Below are 22,260 nucleotides of genomic sequence, written 5' to 3'. Positions count from 1 at the left end.
CCAAATGCAGTTAAACAAGAGATCTGAGAGAGGGTAGATATATTTTTTTAGATTCATTTATTTATTTTTATTTTTTATTTAATTAATGATTTTATATACTGTTGTTTGTGAAACATCATAACGGTTTACATAATTTAAGCATAGAACCAAAGGAAAATTCAATACAGTAAATATATTAAAAGATGAAAATAAAACAAAGCAATGGCCTAAAATTGAAACTGACAAAATAATATAAATATAGTTAAATAAAATCTAAAAAGTGTGGGGGGGGGGGGGGGGGGCGCTGTTCGTGGCGAATGTGTGCAGATGCATGAGAGCTCGGCTCTGAGCACCCACCCGCTAAAAGACCCTTGAACGGCTAGAATACGCAGCAAACTCGGCGAATTACTTTGTCTTCATGAGTAGAAAACCCCCGATTACCTGTATTATGAGCACGAAGCGCAAAACAGCAGATTTGTGGCAGTTCTCTTACGAGAAGCTGCCGGCAGAGACAGGGCAAAATGGTGCCGAGACCGCAAGCACTGGGGCGCGCGCGCATGGTGGAACGCCGGAGCAGATGGACAATCCAATCCCAGCAGCTAGCAGCACTGATACAGCGGCGCTCCTTACTCGGGAAGAGGCCAGAACGTGGTTCCTTGAAATTCGGGCCAACCTGAAACAACTTCGGGAGGACATTATGGCCGTGGCTGACTTAAAGGAGGACCTAGCTGCTCTTGGAAACAGTGGATGATGCTGAAAACAGAATAGATGGGCATGGGGAATCCATTAATTCTATTATCATACAGCAAACATCCATGTCCTCAAATATACAGGACTTGCAAACTAAAGTGGAGGACCTCGAAAATAGGAGTAGACGCAATAATTTGCGTATAAGGGGAGTGCCGGAGACTCCTGAATATGCAGAGGTGGCAGAGACGGCGTCTCAAATTTGCAAATTTATACTGCTCCAAAGTTCTGAGGGAGATTCGGCACCATCAGCGACAACGGATGAAATAAAATTTGAGAGCGCATCGCGCACTGGGACCCAGACTGGATCAGAGGCCCAGGGATCTTGTGCTGTGCTTTTCCAGCTTCCCTATTAAAGAGAGGATCTATGCCATTGCCAGGAACCTGAAGGATATTAACTGGAATAATCATCACCTTTCCATCTACCAAGATCTTTCTCCTGTTACCCTGAAGAAGAGGTTTGAATTGCATGAAGTTACTGCACAACTGAGGGAGAGGAACATCAAATATCGTTGGACATACCCTTTTGGACTTTGGGGTAGGATACAAAATCACTTCGCTAGAGGATGCGTCTGCGGCCTTTTCTAAGGCCCAACTACCTATCACGTTTCAGCAAACCAGCGTGCCGCAGACCCAATACAAGATGGATAATGCACCCCGGTGGCAGAGGGTGGACAAAGGAGGAAAACGACTTAGACGCCACATTGACTCACGCAGTTCGGCGGTACAGGACAAAGGGTGACATTTTGCTTTTCTCAGGTCTTACTTGATCTTTTAGGAACTCTTCTATAACATTATGGCGGGTTCCTGAGTTTGCATTTTTATTAGTTATATCTGGTTTGGGACTAGCCCTGTTTTCCAGCTCACAGCTTCTTCTGGATGCATGAGTCTTGGGGGACACTTTCACAGAGTTTGATTCTTCAGATGTGTCTCTTGTTATTTTCTGCAAATGGTTTATTGTTATGGGGTGGGGAAGTCTCAGAGGGGGTGGCACACATAGAATGAGTCGAAGCAGACCTCCAGAGGAGGAGTATCCCTTAAGGTTTCTTCGGGATACCAATGGACTTTGCTGGGGTTGCACTGGAGTTCCTGGTTGTTCGCAGTGGAACATGTATTCTCATGAGAGGGTGGGTGGTTTCTATGATGTGGGGCTAGAGGGTAAATGTGTAGGATCTTTCAAGGATATTAGGCACCCTAGGCCCGAAAAGTGGGGACCAGCAGGTATGGGGAAGTGCTGGGTTCACTTATTAAAGGGATAAGTGGCGACTAAAATAGTATCACTCAATGTGAAAGGGCTTAATACTCCACGGAAGCGCTCCCTTTTTCAGAGGGAAACGCAACGGCAACAGGCTGGCATGGTATTTGTCCAGGAGACGCATGTGCGGAAGCATCATCAACGGCTCCTGCACTTCTCTCAGTATCCTGTTGCACATTGGGCAGCCAGTACAAAAACTACAAGATACTCGGGGGGTGGGCATACTGTTCACATCCACCTTTGTACATGAGGAATTATCTCATGTATATGATACACAAGAATGGTATATACTGGTTAAAGTTCGGGTGGGCAAATAGATATTTACACTGCTCAATGTATACTTTCCCAATTTACATAAGTCCCAGTTTATAATGGAACTTAGTGATCTACTACATCGCCATTTGGAGGGAGATCTTATCATAGGGGGGATTTTAACTTTGTGCAGCTTCCCTCGCTGGATTCTAGCTCCGGGAAGGTTTCTGATCCACAAACTCGCAGGAGGTGGCACATGTTCCTAGAGGATTGGAGCCTAGTGGATATATGGAGGGATAGATACCCTTTATCACGTTCTTACACTTTCTTTTCCCACCCTCATGGCACATATACCAAGATTGTTTCTTTCTTTCCAAGTCAATTCAAAATCTAGTCTCCAAAATGGATATTGATAACATTACGTGGTCTGACCATGCTCCTATTTGGCTGACTTGCTGCTTTAAAGATACTGATAGGGGGTTTCGCCCATGGCGCCTTAATGATAGCATGTTCAAAGATAGTACTTTCAACAGTCAAATGGAGACGGTCCTACGGGACTACTTCAAGGATAACCAGACAGATGGCATGTCCCCACTACTCATTTGGGAGTGCTCTAAAATGGTGGCCAGGGGTGCTTGTATTAGCACGAGCAGCATACTGCAATAAGGAGAGGGAGGGCCAGCGTTGAGCATGGATGCTGGAATTGGCCGACCTGACCCAGTTCCATAGCCGCACTCAATCGGGATTAATTTATCAACAAATATTAAGGATTAAAGATAAGCTACATTGTTTAGAGGACACAGCTATTAGTCACCAATTAATGCTACTAAAGCAGCAGTATTTTGAAGGCGGAAATAAGGTGGGAAAATACCTGGCTAGACAATTAAAAGCCGCACAGGCCCAAACAGAGGTGTCTTAAGATCCAAAATCCACAGGGCCAGACAATCACTTCGTCAGAGGGTATTCGAACATCCTTCACCGAATTTTATTCCGCCCTATATACTAAGGAGCCCTCTATTCACTCAGGGGAAATAGAACAATATTTGAGGTCGGTGACTTTACTGGCCCTTGATGAGTCCCAGCAGATCAGTCTGGATAAGCCCATAGAAACTGACGAAGTGATGGCCGCCATTAAACAACTCAAAACTGGTAAGGCACCCGGGCTTGATGGGTTCACTGGAACTTACTATCGTAAATTTGCCACCTTTCTGGCTGAACCATTAACAAAGGCCTTCAATTCATTACTTGAGGGCAACTCCTTTACTAACGAATCTAACACAGCGGGTATTACCGTATTGGCAAAGCCTAGCAGAGACCCCTCTAAATGTAGCTCTTATCGTCCAATTTCATTGATTTAATATTGACCTAAAAATCTTAGCAAGGGTCTTAGCGGCCAGACTTAATAAGGTTCTCCCTGGATTGATACATAATGATCAGGTGGGATTTGTGCCTGGACGATTAGCTGCAGACAACGTCCGGAGGATTGTTGACATTGTTGATATAGTACACCAGAAACAAATACCAGCAGTGCTCCTCGCACTGGATGCTGAAAAAGCATTCAACCTCGTCCATTGGGAGTACCTATTTAAGGTCTTGGAGGCTATGGGTTTTGGGGCTACTTTTCTGATTTGGCTCCGGAAATTATATGAACACCCGCTGGCCAGAGTAAAGGCCAATGGAGGTTATGGGATCCCTTTTCCTATTCAGAGGGGTACGAGACAAGGTTGTCCACTATCGCCCCTGCTATTTGCACTATTCTTAGAACCCTTCGCCGCCAGGGTACGAGAGGCTGTGAATATTAAAGGGGTGATGGGGGGCACTACACACTCAAAAATTTCACTCTTTGTTGACGATATCATGCTGACTCTTACGGAACCTAAGCTATCTTTACAAGGAGTCATGGAGGAGCTGTGTGGCTTCTCGGCAGTTTCAGGCATGAGAGTCAATTACAACAAGTCAGAAATTCTCAACTTGACTTTATCTCCAGCTGAGGTACAGGCTATTAAACATCGGTTCCCATTTTTATAGGCCTCTTTATTCCTTAAATATCTAGGTGTTAAGATCGGGCTCTTACTAATCAGCTGTTTGATCTAAATTACAGCACACTAGTGGCCAATATACAGGAGTGTTTAAGAAGGTGGGGGCGTCATACCTACTCTTGGCTGGGAAGATTGGCCATCATTAAGATGACCATCCTTCCTCGTTTTTTATATTTTTTTTACTACTATCCCTATTAGCATTCCCACTGCATTTCTTAAAAAATGGCAGCAAATCGTTTGTAGTTTTATATGGCGGAAGAGGCCACCTAGAGTTGCTAGGACTACTCTTTATTTACCCAAGAATCGGGGAGGCCTGCAATTGCCCAATTTATCCTGGTATTATTATGCAGCTCAGCTACGTGCCTTGGTGGCTTTGCCCGGCACTCGAGACACCCCCCAGTGGGTTAGGTTTGAACAGGGATTATTGGGGGAATTCCCTATTTCTGCCTTGCTGTGGCAGCCCAGCACATCTTGGAGCAATTTTGATTACTATCCGTATGCCCTGCGTACCACAATGAGCATTTGGCATCGTTGGAAAACGGTGCTAGTGGGCCCTGAAAGCTACTCCCTGATGACTCACCTATTCACTAATACAGTACTGACTCTTTCGGAGAGAACCTTGGCTATCAGTTGCTGGTTGGCAACTGGGGCTTGGTACCTGGGCCATGTTATCCAACAGGGCAAGTTGCTAATGAGAGAGCAATTGTGTGACCTATACCCGGGAGGAACTATAGATTTCTTTCTATATGCTCGGGTTTACTCTTTCATACATATGGGTCTGAGGAGACAATCTGTGAGATCCACTAACACTTTATTTGAGACCCTGTGCCAACATGCTTCGACTATTAAGGGCAAAATATCGAAAATTTATGCAATGCTTAATGGTAAGTCATTGGGTGTTCATGAATACCGAGCACTATGGGAATTAGACTTCCCGGTGCAACTGGCGGACAGTGACTGGGATCTTATCTATACTATGGCTAGTAAGTGTTCTATATCAGCTAGGTTACAAGAAAACTGCTATAAAATGCTTTACCGATGGCACTATACACCAGCTGCGCTTCATAGCTTTTACCCAGCAGTGTCCGACCTTTGTTGGCGGGGCTGTGGCGAGCAAGGCACATATTATCATATATGGTGGACTTGCCCCCGAGTTCAGGTTTACTGGCATGGGGTGATTCAGTGGATTTCACAGCTGTTTCGTCTACCCTGCGATGCTCGGCCCTGGCATGTATTACTGGGCCTACCCATGACAGAATATAACACCCACACATGGCACGGGCAGAGTAAGCACTAAATTGGAAACAAGTAAAGGTTCCAACAATTGCCCAGTGCAGCACCGGCTTTTTTCTTACTATCAATTAGGCAGACTTACTGCTGTACATAGAAATGGTATACCATCGTTTCAGGCCATATGGGACCCTTTCCAAAAATGGTTAGAAGAAAATAACCCTATATGACGGTCAAAGTCTTGACCGCTCTATGGTTCCCACCCTATCAGACGTTAGTGTTTTGTTCCACTTATACAGTGCTTTGAGTATGTGTGTCGAAGGGTCAGGACTCCAGTAAGGGGAGGGGGGGTTGATGGGTTTGAATAGTTAACATATTAGCTAAGTTCTGTTAAGTGACCACGTGCTCTCCTTATGCTTTACAATTCTGACAAGGGCATTATTGTAATCTTTTGAGAACTGTTATCAAGGCACAGGTAACTTTGTTTGCTTTTAATTATTTGCTGCTATATAAGGGCTGCGGCCTGGTATTTGAATGTTTTGTGCATAATGTACTGTTTTCCTGGTTTGCAAATAAAAACAGATTATATACAAAAAAAAAATCTAAAAAATGAATAAAACAGACACAGCTAGAAAGTCATCGATCCTGAATTATCATTAAAAGGAAGATTAAATCAAAGGAATAGAAATTGTTACATCCTGATAAGTCTTCGAAAATAACCATGCTTTTACCACCTTTCTAAAAACTTTTAAGTCAGGTTGGAGACATAACTCTGTGGGTAATGAGTTCCAAATTTTAGGGCCTGCCAAAGATAGTGCACGCTCTCTTACTTGACACAGGTGAGCAGATTGTACATTACAACTGTATTTCATCTGTGTATAACACTTGAACACATTGAAAGAATCCAGTGAAACACACAGTGACTCTAAATAAATATTAAAAAGAGTAGATAATAAGATTGAGCCCTGTGTAACACCTACATCGGCACTATACCTATTTGAATAGGATAAATCTGTTCTGACCTTTTGCTGATGAGTGCAAAAAAAATTCAAAAGATTTAAAAAACCTTACTCGCAATTCCTAAATCTTAGCCTAGTGAGTTAAATTATGTGGTTAACTGAGTCAGAAGTGGAGGTTATGTTTTAAGTAAATAGCAATTACAGCTCCCCATGTCCAAAGCCCTTAGTAAATAATCATTTACTGAGGCCAGTAAAGTCTTTGTGCTATGCTTTTGTCTAAATCTGTATTGATTCACATGCAAGATTCCTGAAGAACCTAGAAATTACTTTAACTGATTGAAAACTACTTTTTCCAATACTTTCCCAAGGATAGCAAATTAAGAGATAGGCCTGTAACTATTCAGATGATATTTTGGCAGAGCACCCTTTTTAAATCCAGGATGAACCAAAGACCTCTTAACTACGTCAGGAACTATGCCCTCCAACAAAAAAAAAAAAGTTTATCAATTCTGAAATGGGCTGGTAAAGTCTTCCTTTAGGTTAATAAAAACCCATGTGGGTCAGGGATCTAGGGCACAGGATGATCTCTTTAAATCCATCATAGAATGTTCACCTTCTACTCTGGACATTTAATCAAATGAATCCCGTTGTAGGTCTAGTACATCATTCATGGAGTGCCCCCTAGTCTTTCTATTATCCAAAAGAGTAAATAACTGATTCACATTTACCCATTCTAGACATTTCATGATTGTTTAAGACAAGATTATCATAGCTCCCCTCATGTCCCTGCACAGATTTAAATTCCTGAAGATAATAACATTTAGAAAGCTTAATTTCTCTATCATGAGCGATCTGTAAAACTTCATTTATATACTTCCTAAACAGTTCCACAGATGATGACAATCTAGTTTACGGAAAGTTCACAAACCTTAAATTCTTGTATATCATTACATTATCTAACTGCTCTATTCTATTATGTAAGAATAAGCTATCTTTAATGTTAGATTCAAAAATAGACTGAATATTATTAGTAGTCTGGTTAGTAGTGACCATTTGCCCCTCTATTGCAGCTTTTCTGTGTTCCAAGTCCAGAAACTTATTGGAGGCTTTTATAGAATAATCAGATAATTGGGAGACAGTTAAGGATAAAGCAGTCTCAGTCTGCGAGACTACTCTCCAAATGTCTCTTAAAGTTACATTCTTTGGTTCCTCCAGGTCACCTGGTAGAAAACGATCATCTTGAGAAGGCTGTTGGGACATCAAATCCAATAAATTTACATTGGAAGGGGTCCCAGAAACCATGAAACCAACTGGTGACTCCAAATGAGGTGCAGGGGGTGGAGTCCTACCACCCATACTTAATGAAGACTCACCTGAAATTCCAATTTCTTTCAATTCACTTTTCTCCGTCAGAGCTGTTGAACTTGTAGTGTTGATCCAAAGGTCCAATTATGGGTGGATTTGTTAGGGGAATTGAAAACACCTTCCCCTTTCCTTTTTTCCCCATATTGATGAAGGGAGAAATTAGTCAGAAGGGGTGCGCCCCTTTGGCATGCGGCTTCGGTGTGCTGGCAGCGACTCACCACGGGCACGCTGCTTAAGTTCTGTTACACAGGACCCCAGATGACCACCTCCATGCCTGATGGAACGGTCAGAAGCTCAGCTGTTAGATCGGTAGGTAATCCCCAGAGACAGGCCGCAGGCACGCTGCTCAAGTCCTGTTACACAGGACCCTGGATGACCACCTCTGTGTCTGATGGAATGCCGGAGGCTCAGTTGCAAGATCTGTACATAATCCCCCAGTTTCATCATTTTTTAACTGATCGAGCCAATATTGAAAGATTGTTTAAAAAAAAAAAAATCTGTCCAATGGACTGCTTTAACTATCCAGTCACTTACTACAGAATGATTTCCCCAAAAATCTGGGAGAATTAACTAATCAAGTATATGCCCTGCTTTATGTGTAGGAACTTGAATCATCATATATAAATGGAGGGAAGATAATAAAGATTGAAACTCACAAAAAGAGCTTCTCTGTTGGCTTTCAGCATGATTATTTAGATCCCCAATCACTAAAATTGTATTAGAGTGAGATAACATAGCCATTAATAAATCAGCAAGAACTGATATTTGCTTAAAAAGCCAAGAGGACAGATAATTAAGGCCAATATCCACTCATTCAATTTGAATACCAGACTTTCGCTACCACCTCCTAGTTCTAACAAAATAGGTTTCAATAGAAGGCAGGCCTTTAAAAAATACCACCCCACCTCCTTTTCCATCTCACCTGCTTTTATGCAGGAATTGATAATCATTCAGAGATGATAGTTGTAGCAATGCAATATTCAAATTGTTAGTCCAGGTTTCTGTAAGAAAGAACAGATCCAAGTCATCTAACAGTAGCTGATAAACATCCATTTTGATAGAACAAATATGTACAGAAGTTATGAAAAGTAGCATTACATTGTGAGAAAACATATCAGATGCAATAAGAGACAACCAAAGAGGAGTCACTAAGTCTCTGGCTGAAAGCGTGATTGACATGCATTGTTCCAACCCCATATGACCAGAATACCTCTCCCATATGACCAGAATACCTCATTCTGGAGATAACATCATAAATAACCAAAGGAGTCCAAGCATGAATCCAAGTAGATTCATGCTTCGAGCCAAGAACTCGAAGAAAAGTCTTTTCAAGCCCACAACGAGTTATTCAGATCTATTATTTTCTTCCTTTTTTCAATCAGAAATTTACACATGCTGACTTCAATGTAAAAACTTGTTTACTTAGTTTTTGTTCAATGTAAAACTTCTTTTTTATTCTGTTCTATGTAAACCGCTATTTGTAGCGATAGTTACTGTTCTTTGTGAACCGGGGTGATATGTATATTATACAGGAACCTCCGGTATATAAATTATTTAAATAAATAAATAAATAAATAAGTATAAGTCCAAGCAAAGGGACAGTGTCCTTTGCTGCAGCCCATTCGTTTTGGCAGCCCAATGGCCCTCATGATGATATTATGGGAGTAGGCTCCATGCTCAACACTGCGAAAGACAGCAGCAGATAAATGGGATTGCAGGGGAAAATGGTTTGTGTAGAAACAGCAGTGAGTAGAGAGGCAAGTCTCCCAAGACCGCCCTCAAGCGATGACATTCTGGGAGTGGGTGGAGCTATCCGGCTGCATTCAATAGCACAAAAGCTGATTTCTGGTGTGCAGATCTCTATAGTCCAGTAACTGATCTGGAACACACTCCTGAACAGTAACTTTGCTTGAGTCTTTCCAAGCAGCAGCTTGGAAAGCTGTCATTCCTTACTCTGACTCCACCAGAAATCTACTCTGCAAACCTTTCAAAGGACATCAGTCTGCTAGAAGACTTCTAATTTTCGGGCCGATTCAGTAAAAACGCGGGAGAGCGGACGAACGCTCGCTCTCCTGGCGCGCGCACCAGCCACTCGCTGGTGTGCGCGATTCAGTATGTAAATTAGGTGGTGAGATAGAAATGGGCAAAAGGAGGCGCTAGGGATGCTAGTGCGTCCCTAGCGCCTCCTTTTGACCCAGAGCGGCGGCTGTCAGCGGGTTTGACAGCCGACACTCAATTTTGCCGGCGTCGGTTCTCGAGGCCGCTGACAGCCACGGGCTCGGAAACCGGACGCCGGCCCAATTTAATTTTTTTTTTTTTTTTTTTTACTTTTTACACCCTTCGGGACCTCCGACTTAATATCACTATGATATTAAGTCAGAGGGTGCACAGAAAAGCAGTTTTTACTGTTTTTCCTTGCACTTCTCCGGTGCCAGCAGAAACTAGCACCTACCTTTGGGTAGGCGCTAATTTCTTAGAGTAAAATGTGAGGCTTGGCTGCACATTTTACTTACTGTATCCTGCGCGCATACCTAATAGGGCCATCAACATGCATTTGCATGTTGAGGGCGCTATTAGGTGCCGCGGGTTGGACGCGCGTTTTCCGCCCCTTACTGAATAAGGGGTAAGGGAAAACGCGCGTCCAAGGGCCTGTTTGTGTTCTACTGCTAATTGATGGCTTTAATACCTGGTTAAGAAAACATCCCATTCAACAGTAAGCATGTCCCGCTGCAGATATTTGACCATACGAGATCACTAGAAAATAAGTGAGATTTTCTAGAATGAGAGTCAATGAAATTGATAATGTAGTAGAAATAAAGGAAGATACAAAATGATCTGTGAAAAGAAGCAACATTATTTGCTCTTTGGTTTGGAAGCTTTGAAAAAAACATGTCTAATTTTTTTTTTTTTTTTTGTAAGTACCAGTACTGGTTTTACAGAATATTTTTTGGCCCAAATCGTTTTTAATTTTTCACAGTACCTACAAAAAAAAAAGATTAAGGTGGATTTTTGTTTGATAGGAATGTGATTTGTAAGTTGCTCTTATAGGAGGTCATTTTCAAAAGTCCCTTTTCACGTACGATCACTAAATGGGGGCGGAGTCAGGGTGGCACCGGGACCGACTCTGCAGAGACATCGCTGGTGGCGAAAGGTAAGGACCCTTATTGCAGCCAGTTTCGCGCCGAATAACTACACCTTTTATGGTGTAGTTTTCGGTGCGAAAGCCGGCAAATGTTGCCCCCGCCCCCTGTTACCGCCGGATTTTCTAAGGTCTGTGACCTTAGAAAATCCAGGCCATAGTTTGTTGTCTGTCAAACAGATCTTGGTTGGGTGATCTTGGACCCTTGTGAGAAAGAAGGACAACTAAGATAGTAAGAGGGCATTGAAGGGTTTTTGAGTCATGGTGGAAATTTCCTTTAAAGGTCTTAGCATGAGATTTGCCATTGCCTAGGAAGATGTTTGTTGGAGTTCAATCTGTGTGTGTACACATCCAAACAGAATGTGCTTTTCTAAATTCATCTACAACACATTAGATAATAGAGGTATAGTAGTTCATTAATGATATGGAATGCTGTCACTCTGATTACTTTCAATATCAGTTCAATTTTCTTTTCTCTACAGAAGGTCTCTCCTGCTGAGGTCAGACTGCTTATTTTGGAGAATATCCTTCTTAACCCAGCTTATGATATCTACTTGCTGGTAGGAACATCAATTCAGTATAAAGTACAGAAAATAAGACAAGGAAAGATTACAGGTTTGTCTTTTGCCTTTCTGATCAGCATGAAGCTATGAAACTATATGAAGAAACAGCTTTTTTTATATAGGTCACATTTTAGTTGCTTGGGGTTGATTTTCAAAAGATCTAGGTGCTTAACTTAAGGAGTTGGGTGCCAGGATTTGCCTAAAGCAAAATGTTTCCTACTGAGTTCTTAAATTTAGGTGCTTAAAAATGGGTGGATAGGTAATTGGAGTTAGTTTGGGGAAAAATATTTAGGCACCTTGCACTGTTTTCAGCATCAAGTGCCTAATCTAGATGGCCAAAATTTAGGGCCAAGGCTCCCCCCACACCCCCCCTTCAGCATTTCACAATTCTGGAAGGTCTTCTCCTTCTCAGATAGGAGGAACACAACCTGCCAGCACCACTGACCTGCACTGAATGATATCATCCAGCAACAGGTGACATTGCGCAGCATAGGTCAGTGGATGCACTGTATTTTTACCACATCTAAAAGGGGATAATATTCAAACCATATTTTTGTGTGGGTAAATGCACTTTCACCCTGATTATTTCTCCCATAGAATATGGATATAACTATATATTTCCTAGCGTGTAGCCAGATGGACTCAGGACCAATGGGTATTGTGCTCTCCTGATAGCAGATGGGCGACGGAGTCAGATTTCAAAGCTGACGTCAGCCTACATATACCCGTGCAGCGTGCTTAGCTCTTCAGTAATTCTCTGTCTCCCATAGCAGATGCAGACACTATCCAAAAGAATAGTGTAACATTTACAAAAAAGAAAGAAGAAAATTTACCTTTAAGAAGAGAGCCCCGCTTCTCCTGTGGTGAAACCTAATGGTCCCTCCCCCAGTCGAGACTTTCCTGAGGTAAATTCGATATCCCTCAGAGGTGAGCCTTAGTCTGCCGGCCTATTCCCAGTGTGGACGTTGCCCCCAGGGTGGCTGAAAGGCGGCGGGTGCAGATTCGAGCGAGGCAGTGAAGGTATTTCCCTCTCCCCCCTGCTGCTGGAGACCGCCCGGCACGCGACTGGTCAGCACCGAGACCAGGTAAAGTAGAAACCCTTTCTTCTAAATCTCCGGTCTCCAAGGCTCGAACAGCTGTACCGACCTTCCTCCGAGGTTTAAATCAGATTGAGCAGCCCTCATCTGGCTAGGCCCCGATCTGGTTGAGGGTCCACACATGCGGAGACCCTCCGGGGGGGGGGTCGCCATCTTGTTGCTGGGGTTGTCGGCGCCATCTTCCCCCCTCTCGTCGTCGGTACACGCGGAGCAGGCTACAGGCCTGAGGCGCCTAACTTGAGTGCGTCCATAGGGATTCACGCTTAACGGTGCGCACATCTGGATTGTGTGCACAGCGGCGCGCACAACTAGGCCGCACACACAACTGCGCGCATAACTGTGCCACGTGCACAAAATCCGCCGCCTGCACGCATAACTTGTGCCTATGTATTGCACATAACTTCTTCGCTCCCGACGTGCACAACTAAGAGCATACGGGCGCATAACTCTTGCTCGGATGAATTTCTAAGCCCTACACGTACACAAACAATGGCACCACCATCCAAGAAGGCCAAGGGACCCTTCCTTTGCCCAACCTGCCACTTGAGAGCTGCGCAGCCTGAATTAGAATCCCTTCTGTGCCAGCAGTACAAACAGAACCAGGGAGAGACCAATTAAGACCTCCCACAGTCAGGAGCGGGATCTGGCACCACTGATGATGGCACCCCGGACCTAACTATGTCCAACTCTGTTCCCCCACAGGAAATTTCCTCTGGTGCTATCACTACAATCCCTCCTGGCATCAACATGGACCCAAGAACCTTCTCCTGGGTGGAATTTTTCAAAGGGCTGCAAACCTTTGTCCAGGCACAACCAGCCCCGGCTGTCCACTTGCCTCAAACTCTGCCGGAAGCACAAGCACTTCCCAGCACCTCCCGAGGCTCTCGAGACATGCCTCTCCTATCCAAGATCATCCCGGATGGGGAGCCAGACACCTCAGAGGAGGAAACCGACTCCCTGGAAGAAGGGGAAATCCCCCCAGGGATTGAACCATACTGGACCATGCTCAGATTTTTCCACAAATACGAATTACCAGCCCTCGTGTCCCAAACTATGAAGACACTGGGTCTCCCAGGCACAAGCACAACATTGGAACCTAAAAAGAATCCCATGTTGGTATACCTTCGTAAAGCCTCATGCTATTTTCCTATGTTGGAGCCCATCAAGGAACTGATTGACCTGGAATGGAATGCTTCAGAGGCCAGTTTTAAAGGGGGACGTGCACTAGAAGCCCTATACCCGCTGGAACCCATGGCCAAGGAACCTCTACGCTTCCTTAAAGTGGACGCTATGATCTGCGGTGTCTCAAAACGCACCACAATCCTGTGGAGGGAGGAGCGGCACTGAAGGACGCCCAAGACAGAAGGCTGGAAGCCATCCTTAAGCAGTCCTTTGATGTCTCAGCAATGACGCTACAAATTGCCTCCTGCTGCGCCTTGGTGGCACGTTCCTGTTTGATTCTCTCCAGAGACGCTACCACGCCCGGAGAAGCGATGGAACCTGCGGTCTCCTTCTTCACCGATGCTACCGCTGATCTCATGTGCACATCATCCAGGGGTGTCGCAGCGGCGGCCGGAAGACAATTATGGCTCCAAAACTGGTTGGCTGATGCGACTTCCAAGGCGAACCTCACAAAAATGCCTTTTAAAGGATCTCTCCTGTTCGTAAGCGAACTGGAGAAGTTAGCCAACAAATGGTGTGAATCCAGAGTACCCCGATTACCTGAAGACAGGAACAAAAGAACATATCAGCGCTCCCCCCCCAAAAGAACCAAGGGTAGAGGATTGCAGCATTTTAAACCTTACAGGAACACACAGTCCCAAGCACCTCATACTTCAGGAAGGTTTTAGTCCTTTCGGAACAAGCACATTAAGAGAGGAACAAGCTCGGACAGGCTCCAGCCATGCCCCATGATGAGAAGACACAGACCCATCCACAGAAAGAAGACATAGGGGGCAGACTTACCCTCTTCTACCAAAGATGGGTCAAAGTAACATCGGACAAGTGGGTCCTAACTATCATTTGAGAGGGGTATGCCCTGGAATTCCAAAGCATCCCCCCAGACAAATTTATGAGATCACCGTGCCACTCCCACTCTAAGAGACTGGCAGTGGAAACCACACTAGCAAGACTACTCAGCCTGAAGGCAATAACTCCGGTGCCTACGTCTCAACAAAATACTGGTCACTATTCCATCTATTTTATCGTTCCCAAGAAAGAAGGAACATTCCGACCAATCCTGGACCTCAAGGCCGTCAACCTTTACCTGAAGGTACCACACTTCCGCATGGAAACCCTACGCTCCGTTATAATGGCAGTGCAACTGGGAGAATTCTTAACCTCGCTGGACCTATCCGAAGCCTACCTTCACATCTCGGTCCATCAGGACCACCAGTGCTTCCTGCGTTTTGCGATACTGGGCAGTCATTACCAATTTCGAGCACTACCCTTCGGACTAGCCACCTCTCCCAGAACCTTCACCAAAATTATGGTAGTAATAGTGGCTGCACTGAGGAAAGAAGGAGTTCTGCTACATCCTTACTTGGACGATTGGCTGATCAGAGCAAAGTCTCCGGAAGAGAGTCGCCACGTGACCACCAGAGTCAAGAACTTACTACAAGAACTCGGGTGGGTTGTGAACATAGCCAAGAGCTGCCTACAGCCCTCCCAGTCACTAGAATACCTGGGAGTCTGGTTCAATACCAAGCTGGACAAGGTCTACCTTCCCCCCTCCAAGGAGAAGGAAACTGATGGGTCAATTGCGAAACATGTTGAACTCTGTTCGCCCCAAGGTATGGGACTACCTTCAAGTCCTCGGCCTCATGACCTCAACTCTGGAAGTTGTTCGGTGGACAAGGGCCCATATGCGACCACTACAACGCTCCCTATTGTCACGATGGAATCCAGTGTCCCAGAACTACTCAATTCGCCTCCAGCTACTGACAGAGGTTCGGCATCAGCTTCAATGGTGGCTACAAGAACACCTAAGCAGAGGCGTAAACCTATCCACACCGAAGTGGATCTTGCTCACCACGGACGTGAGTCTGCGAGGGTGGGGAGCCCACTGACAGGAACTAACAGCCCAGGGACAATGGAACAAAGAAGAGGCGGAATGGACCCAGTGTCATCTTAGTTTGGGACACGAGGGCTGGTAATTCGTCTTTGTGGAAGATTCGGAGCATGGTCCAGTATGGTTCCATCCCTGGGGGGATTTCCCCTTCTTCCAGGAAGTCTGTTTCCTCCTCTGAGGTGTTTGGCTCGCCTGGAAGCTCGAGCGGTCAGACTAGCCTGTCTGCGATTCAGCCACAGACTCCGAGGCGAGTCTGTCAAGAGTCATGTTGGACTATGCCTCAACCGTGGCTTACATCAACCGCCAAGGAGGAACCAGGAGCCAACAGGTGTCTCTGGAAATAGACCCTCTCGTTGAGTGGGCAGAAACAAACCTGCAAGGGATTTCGGCCTCCCACATTGCGGGAAAAGACAACATCTCAGCGGATTATCTCAGCAGAGAGAGCCTAGACCCGGGGGAATGGTCGCTGGCAGACACAGCCTTCCAGATGATTGTGAATCGATGGGGTCCCCTAGCCATGGACCTCCTAGCAACTCATCACAATGCCCAAGTCCCCAGATACTTCAGCTGCAGACGAGAACCACAGTCTCAAGGAATTGACGCTCTCGTCCAGAACTGGCCAGAGGAAGACCTCCTGTATGCCTTCCCACCCTGGCCACTACTGGGCAGGGTCATTCACAAGATAGAGCACCACAGGGGACTAGTCCTAATAGTCGCCTCGGATTGGCCAAGAAGGCCATGGTACGTGGACATGCAAAGACTATTGGTGGGGAATCATCTGCATCTACCGTGATACATGGACATTCTTCAGCAGGGACCGATTTCCCACGAAGACCCTACTCGATTCTCTCTTACGGTATGGCCCTTGAAAGGACTAACCTAAAGAAGCGCAGCTACTCAAAAGCTGTGATTGACACCCTTCTCTGAGCACGCAAGTTCTCCACATCTCTGTCTTACATACGGATCTGGAGAGTCTTTGAAGCCCGGTGTGAAGACCGCGCCCTCCTTCCGAGGACAGCCAAGATTCCCACAATCCTAGAATTCCTACAGGACGGCATGCAGAAGGGGTTGTCTCTCAACTCCCTCAAAGTTCAAGTTGCTGCACTGGCCGGCATCAGACTATCAACTCATCCTGATGTGTCTTGTTTCCTGAAAGGAGTTAAACAACTCCGGCCACCTCTAAAGTGGCCAATGCCTCTAAGGAACCTCAACCTAGTACTAGACTTCCTAGCAGGGGAGTCCTTCAGACCAACAAGTGGCCTGTCCCTACACCTCCTGACCTTAAAGACTGCATTCTTGAATGCAATATGCTCAGCTTGGCGCATCTCCGAACTTCAAGCATTATCCTGTCGAGAACCGTTCCTCGGGTTCACCCCAGGCACCATACAGCTGTGTATGGTACCATCCTTCCTTCTGAAAGTGGTTTCCCAGTTCCATATGAATCAGACCATATCCTTACCATCACCAGATGAACACAGAGATTCAGAAGACTCACGCCTCCTTCGCCACCTGAATGTCGGCAGAATCCTAGTCTGATACCTCAAGAGATCGGAATCCTTGTGCAAAACTGATCACCTGTTCATTCTTCACAGCGGGAAGAAACAAGGGGAAATGGCATCGCGGGCGACCATAGCCCACTGGATCAAAGAAGTCATTAATGCTGCCTACATAGAGGCAGGAAAACCACTACCTCTACAGGTCAAGGTGCATTCTACAAGGGCCCAGGCAGTCTCCTGGGCTGAAACCAGGCTGCTTTCGCCAGCCAAGAACTGTCGGGCGGCGACATGGTCCTCCCTACACACCTTCTCCAGATTCTACCGCCTGGATGTCTAGGCCAGGAAGGATACAGCCTTCACAAGGGCAGCACTAAGTGGGCCATGGGCAACCTCCCATCCGGTAGGGGAGTAGCTTTTGTACATCCCATTGGTCCTGAGTCCATCTGGCTACACGCTAGGAAATTAATTACTTACCTGATAATTTTGTTTTCCTTAGTGTAGCAGATGGACTCAGCATCCCGCCCATGGCTGCTCCAGAAATAGAGAACCTCTGATATCAATCTCGATACTGTATGGGTAAGCCTGGGCCTACCTTTATGTTAAGACAGCCGCAGTTACCTAGTTGTCTGCGTTTATTGTTTCAGCGCACCGGCGATCTCCAATGCCAAAACGTTTATATATATATATATATATATATATATATATCAGTTGAACATGTTCAAAGTTTATCAAGTATACTCAAGTGTAATCAAGTATCAAGCAACATATATCCACACTGGCTTTTCGAGGAGAATACTGAAGAGCTAAGCACGCTGCACGGGTATATGTAGGCTGACATCAGTTTTGAAATCTGACTCAGTCTCCCATCTGCTGTCAGGAGAGCACAATACCCATTGGTCCTGAGTCCATCTGTCTACACTAAGGAAAACGAAATTATCAGGTAAGTAATTTCTCCACTTCTTGACAATTTGAATGTTGCTTTGACTTTCCATATAGGGCCAGAATGCTGTAAAGGAATATGAAAGCCAGGGAGCAGTTTCTCTGTGCACTTTTATGTATAATACATTGATAGTGAAACATAAAGGATCTGAAATTCTATTTGAATGAAACCATCTCAATAGATTTGTATCCTGTAGTTTAGATTTCTAAATCATAATTAAGATTAATGTCAGTAATTTTGTATTTTCTGAACATTTCCATCTATCTGTCATGCTAATTGAGAATCTTGACTGAACTTTGATTGCTTTTTCACCAAAAGGAAATTAGTGCCACATATTTGTGATGTGTTTCAGTTAGCAGTCAGGCTGAACATATTCTTAACAAATCATAGAAAAGAAAAGACATTAATGATACAAGCAAAATAAAAATGGCAAAAAGTTGAAAGAAGTGCAGTTTTTTTTAAAAGAGAAATAATAAGAATCCTTTCATCGTGTTCTCATACTGTTGTTTTCCATACTATATATCTTTTTACAGAATCCACATTCTAATTTCATTTAATTTTTTAAATACTGCACGAAATGTAACCCCAAAATTGGATGATGCTTATATTGAAAATCAAATGAAAATAATTTATTCTCACAGGACAAGCAGGATGGTAGTCCTCTAATATGGGTGACATCATCAGGATGGAGACCAATCACAGAAATCTTTTGTCAAAGTTTCTAGAACTGTGACTGGCACCTACTGGGCATGCCCAGCATAGCACCAACCCTGCATCCAGCAGGGGTCCCTCTTCAGTCTTCTTTTTTCCACGCATCAGTAGCCACACGGCTTAAGGAGCTCTTCAGATATTCCTGACAGAAATTTTCCTCATGGAACTTCTTCAAGAAAATTTCAAAATTTTTACCCCACAGGGGTCCCCCTATCAATAACTTTACTCCGCGGTCGAGCGGTAAGTTTTTTACCTGCTTGCGGTCGATTCCCGGTGAGTTTTTCCCTCTCGGCCTACAGGCCATCGACTGCACTGCGGCTAAATTTTGTCGAGACCATGGCGTCTGGTTTCTGTCTGTGCCCCAACTGCACTCGAACAATGTCCATCACTGACACTCATACAGTCTGCGTGATGTGTTTGGGGTCCGACCATGATGTCCTAACTTGCACCAAATGTGCCCAAATGACACCAAAAGGTCACAAGGCTCAGCTGGAGAAGATGGAACTTCTCTTTCGGTCAAAAACCCCGACTCCATTGATAGCTTCGATGTCGTCTGAACCAGTGCCGTCTACTTCATGCCAGCAACGTGAAATCACTGCTGCCTGACCGGCTTCGATGACTCCGTGGTTGTCGACTCCTTCTGTCTCTCCGCAGGAAAAGGACCAGGGAGAGCACCATGAAAATCGTCGACACCGCCATCGAAAAGCTCAGGCCACTGATTCAGCCAAGCCCTTGGCATCGACGTCGTTTCAGCCACCGACAAAGAAATCCCGTCCAGAAAGGACCCCGTCCTCTTCTATCTCTAGGTCACTGAGGCGTTCCCCACCTGGACAGGTGCCGGGAGCCATGATTCCACTGTCTCCGGTGGACCCTCCGACTACGCCCCGTGCTGCCTCCTACTCCGGAACCGGGGCTCCACGCTCCAGGTTTCCGTGAGGAATTGGGTCGGATGATCCAAGAGGCCATTGGAAAAGCACTCCAGGGGTTCAAACCTCCATCGATGCCGGTTCCTGAGACAGTCACCGACCTGATATCCATGGCTCTTGCACCGCTACTGGCCAGAATGAACGCTTTAATTGGTGCCTTTCCACTGGTGGATCCGAGGCAACTGGTGGCCCCGATTCCTTCCACACCGATACCCTTATCGTCAGATGAAGAAGAAACACCGATCTCCATTCCGTCTTCCAGAGTCCTGTCACCGACGTGTCCATCGGTGACTACGATGCATCCATCGATGCCTTCGGTGCCACCTCCGATACCATCGATGCCTTCGGTGCCTAGGCCTAGACCTTCAGGATTACCACCATTTCTCCCATTGGATGATCCCATGGGAGCTGGTGACGAGCCTTATGATCCCTGAACCGATGACACGTCCCAGGACACTGTTGATCTACCTTCACAGCTCTCTCCTCCTGATGAAAGACAATGTTCTCCTCCAGAGGACTTGTCTTTCGTTAATTTTATAAAGGAGATGCCTGAAACAATCCCATTTCAGCTTCAGACAGAAGAGGACTCCAGGCACAAGATGCTGGAAGTACTCCAGTTCATTGATGCTCCTAAGGAAATCCTGTCTATTCCAGTACATGAGATCCTTATTGATCTATTGAAAAGAAATTGGGAGCATCCAGGTTCTGTACCACCTTTCCATCGCAAGACAGATTTATTTATTTTATTTTATTTATTTATTTAACAGTTTTATATACCGACATTCATCAATGATATCACATCGGTTCACAGCGAAACAAGAAACTAGTGCCTGTGGCGGCGCTTTACATCGAACAAGTTTAACATAATACAATTAGAACATATTGAAACATAATAAGAGAGTAAGGAAAGGTAGGGGAAATAAAGCATTAATCTAAAATTAAAATAACATGAATACAAGAGGGTAAAAAGAGAAAAAAGGAGGAAAAGGGACAGAAGAATGAAATTAGATTAATAAATTAGTGTAGGCAAAGATTGCAGGTATATACAAAATGTACAATTATAGGGAATAACATGAAATATCAAATGTGAAGGGAAGGGGTGAGGAGAGGGGGGGAGAAGAAGGGGTAGGGAGGGGGGTAGGGTAATACAGAAGGGAGTGAGAGGAGGAATGATGTATGCTTAGGGAGAAACCAGTTCGAGGGGGACTCATCCGCATTTAGTGAAAATCTGGGTCAAGGGGGACAGAGATGGGAGGGCATAGATGAGAGAAATGAGAATTTAAGTGTATGCTTTGGTGAAGAGCCAGGTCTTAAGCTTGCGCTTGAAAGTTTTTGGGCATTCTTCTTGGCGAAGTTCAACTGGCATTGTATTCCAGAGAATGGGCCCTGCGATTGATAATGCACGTGCTCTCGTGGAGGTTAATTTGTAGAGTTTAGGTGAAGTGGTGGGCATGGTGGCGAGATGAATGTGTCTAGTGGGTTTATTGGCTTGGTGAAATCGGAGGGAGTCATTGAACCAATTCATTTCGGGGTTGTACAAGGCCTTATGAACGAGTGAGAGAGCCTTATATTGTATACGGGAGGCTATGGGAAGCCAATGTAGATCTTTTAGTACCGGTGTGATGTGATCGTGTCTGTGTGTGTTGGTCAAAATCCGTGCTGTAGTATTTTGTAGTATTTGAAGGGGGTGGATGGCATTGTTGGGGAGTCCGAGGAGAAGGGAATTACAATAGTCTGTTTTGGCAAAGATAATAGTTTGTAGAACCGTACGGAAGTCAGGGGGATGAAGTAGAGGTTTAAGTTTCTTAAGGGTGTGAAGTTTAAAGAATCCATCCTTTATTATATTACTGATGAATTTCTTCAGTGAGAAGTGACCATCGAGAATAATACCCAGATCTCGGACTTGTTGAGCAAATGGGATGTGTGAAAGCGGGGAGGGGTTCAGTTGGTTTTGAGGTGAGATAAGCATAATTTCGGTTTTAGTGGTGTTAAGGGCTAGGTGGATGGAAGAAAGGAGGTTGTTTATGGATTGGAGGGTATCATTCCAAATATCCATGGTTTTTGAAAGAGAGTCGGTAATGGGGATGAGCAACTGAACATCGTCAGCGTATATATAATGAGGGAGGTTGAGGCTAGAAAGGAGGTAACAGAGGGGTAAGAGGTAGATGTTAAAAAGGGTTGAGGAGAGGGATGAACCTTGTGGGACACCTTGCTTGAGGGGTATGGCCTTGGAGACATGGTTTCCTAGCTGAATTTTGAACTCTCTATTACTGAGGTAGGAGTTGAACCAATTAAGGGCAACACCTGTGATGCCAATTTCAGATAATCGCTGTAGGAGAATGGAGTGGCTGATGGTATCAAATGCAGAGGAGATATCAAGAAAGGCAAGGATATAAGATTGCCCTTTCTCGAAGCCTTTGAGAATATGATCTGACAGAGAGAGTAAAAGAGTCTCGGTGCTGTGGGATTTCCGAAAACCATACTGAGAAGGT

General features: G+C 45.0%; 1 protein-coding gene across 1 annotated transcript in view; it reads left to right on the top strand.

The window, feature by feature from the left end:
• The window catches only part of NUP210 (nucleoporin 210), a 307,403-nt gene that overhangs the window by 59,425 nt on the left and 225,718 nt on the right, over positions 1 to 22,260 (top strand). The window contains 1 exon segment of the mRNA XM_029600827.1: positions 11,448 to 11,580. Coding sequence (XP_029456687.1) covers positions 11,448 to 11,580 — 133 coding nt within the window.

The sequence above is a fragment of the Rhinatrema bivittatum genome, chromosome 4 (assembly GCF_901001135.1).
Source record: "Rhinatrema bivittatum chromosome 4, aRhiBiv1.1, whole genome shotgun sequence".
Classification (NCBI taxonomy): Eukaryota; Metazoa; Chordata; class Amphibia; order Gymnophiona; family Rhinatrematidae; genus Rhinatrema; species Rhinatrema bivittatum.
Note: the sequence above shows the minus strand (reverse complement) of the source record. Positions and strands in the feature narration are given on the sequence as shown.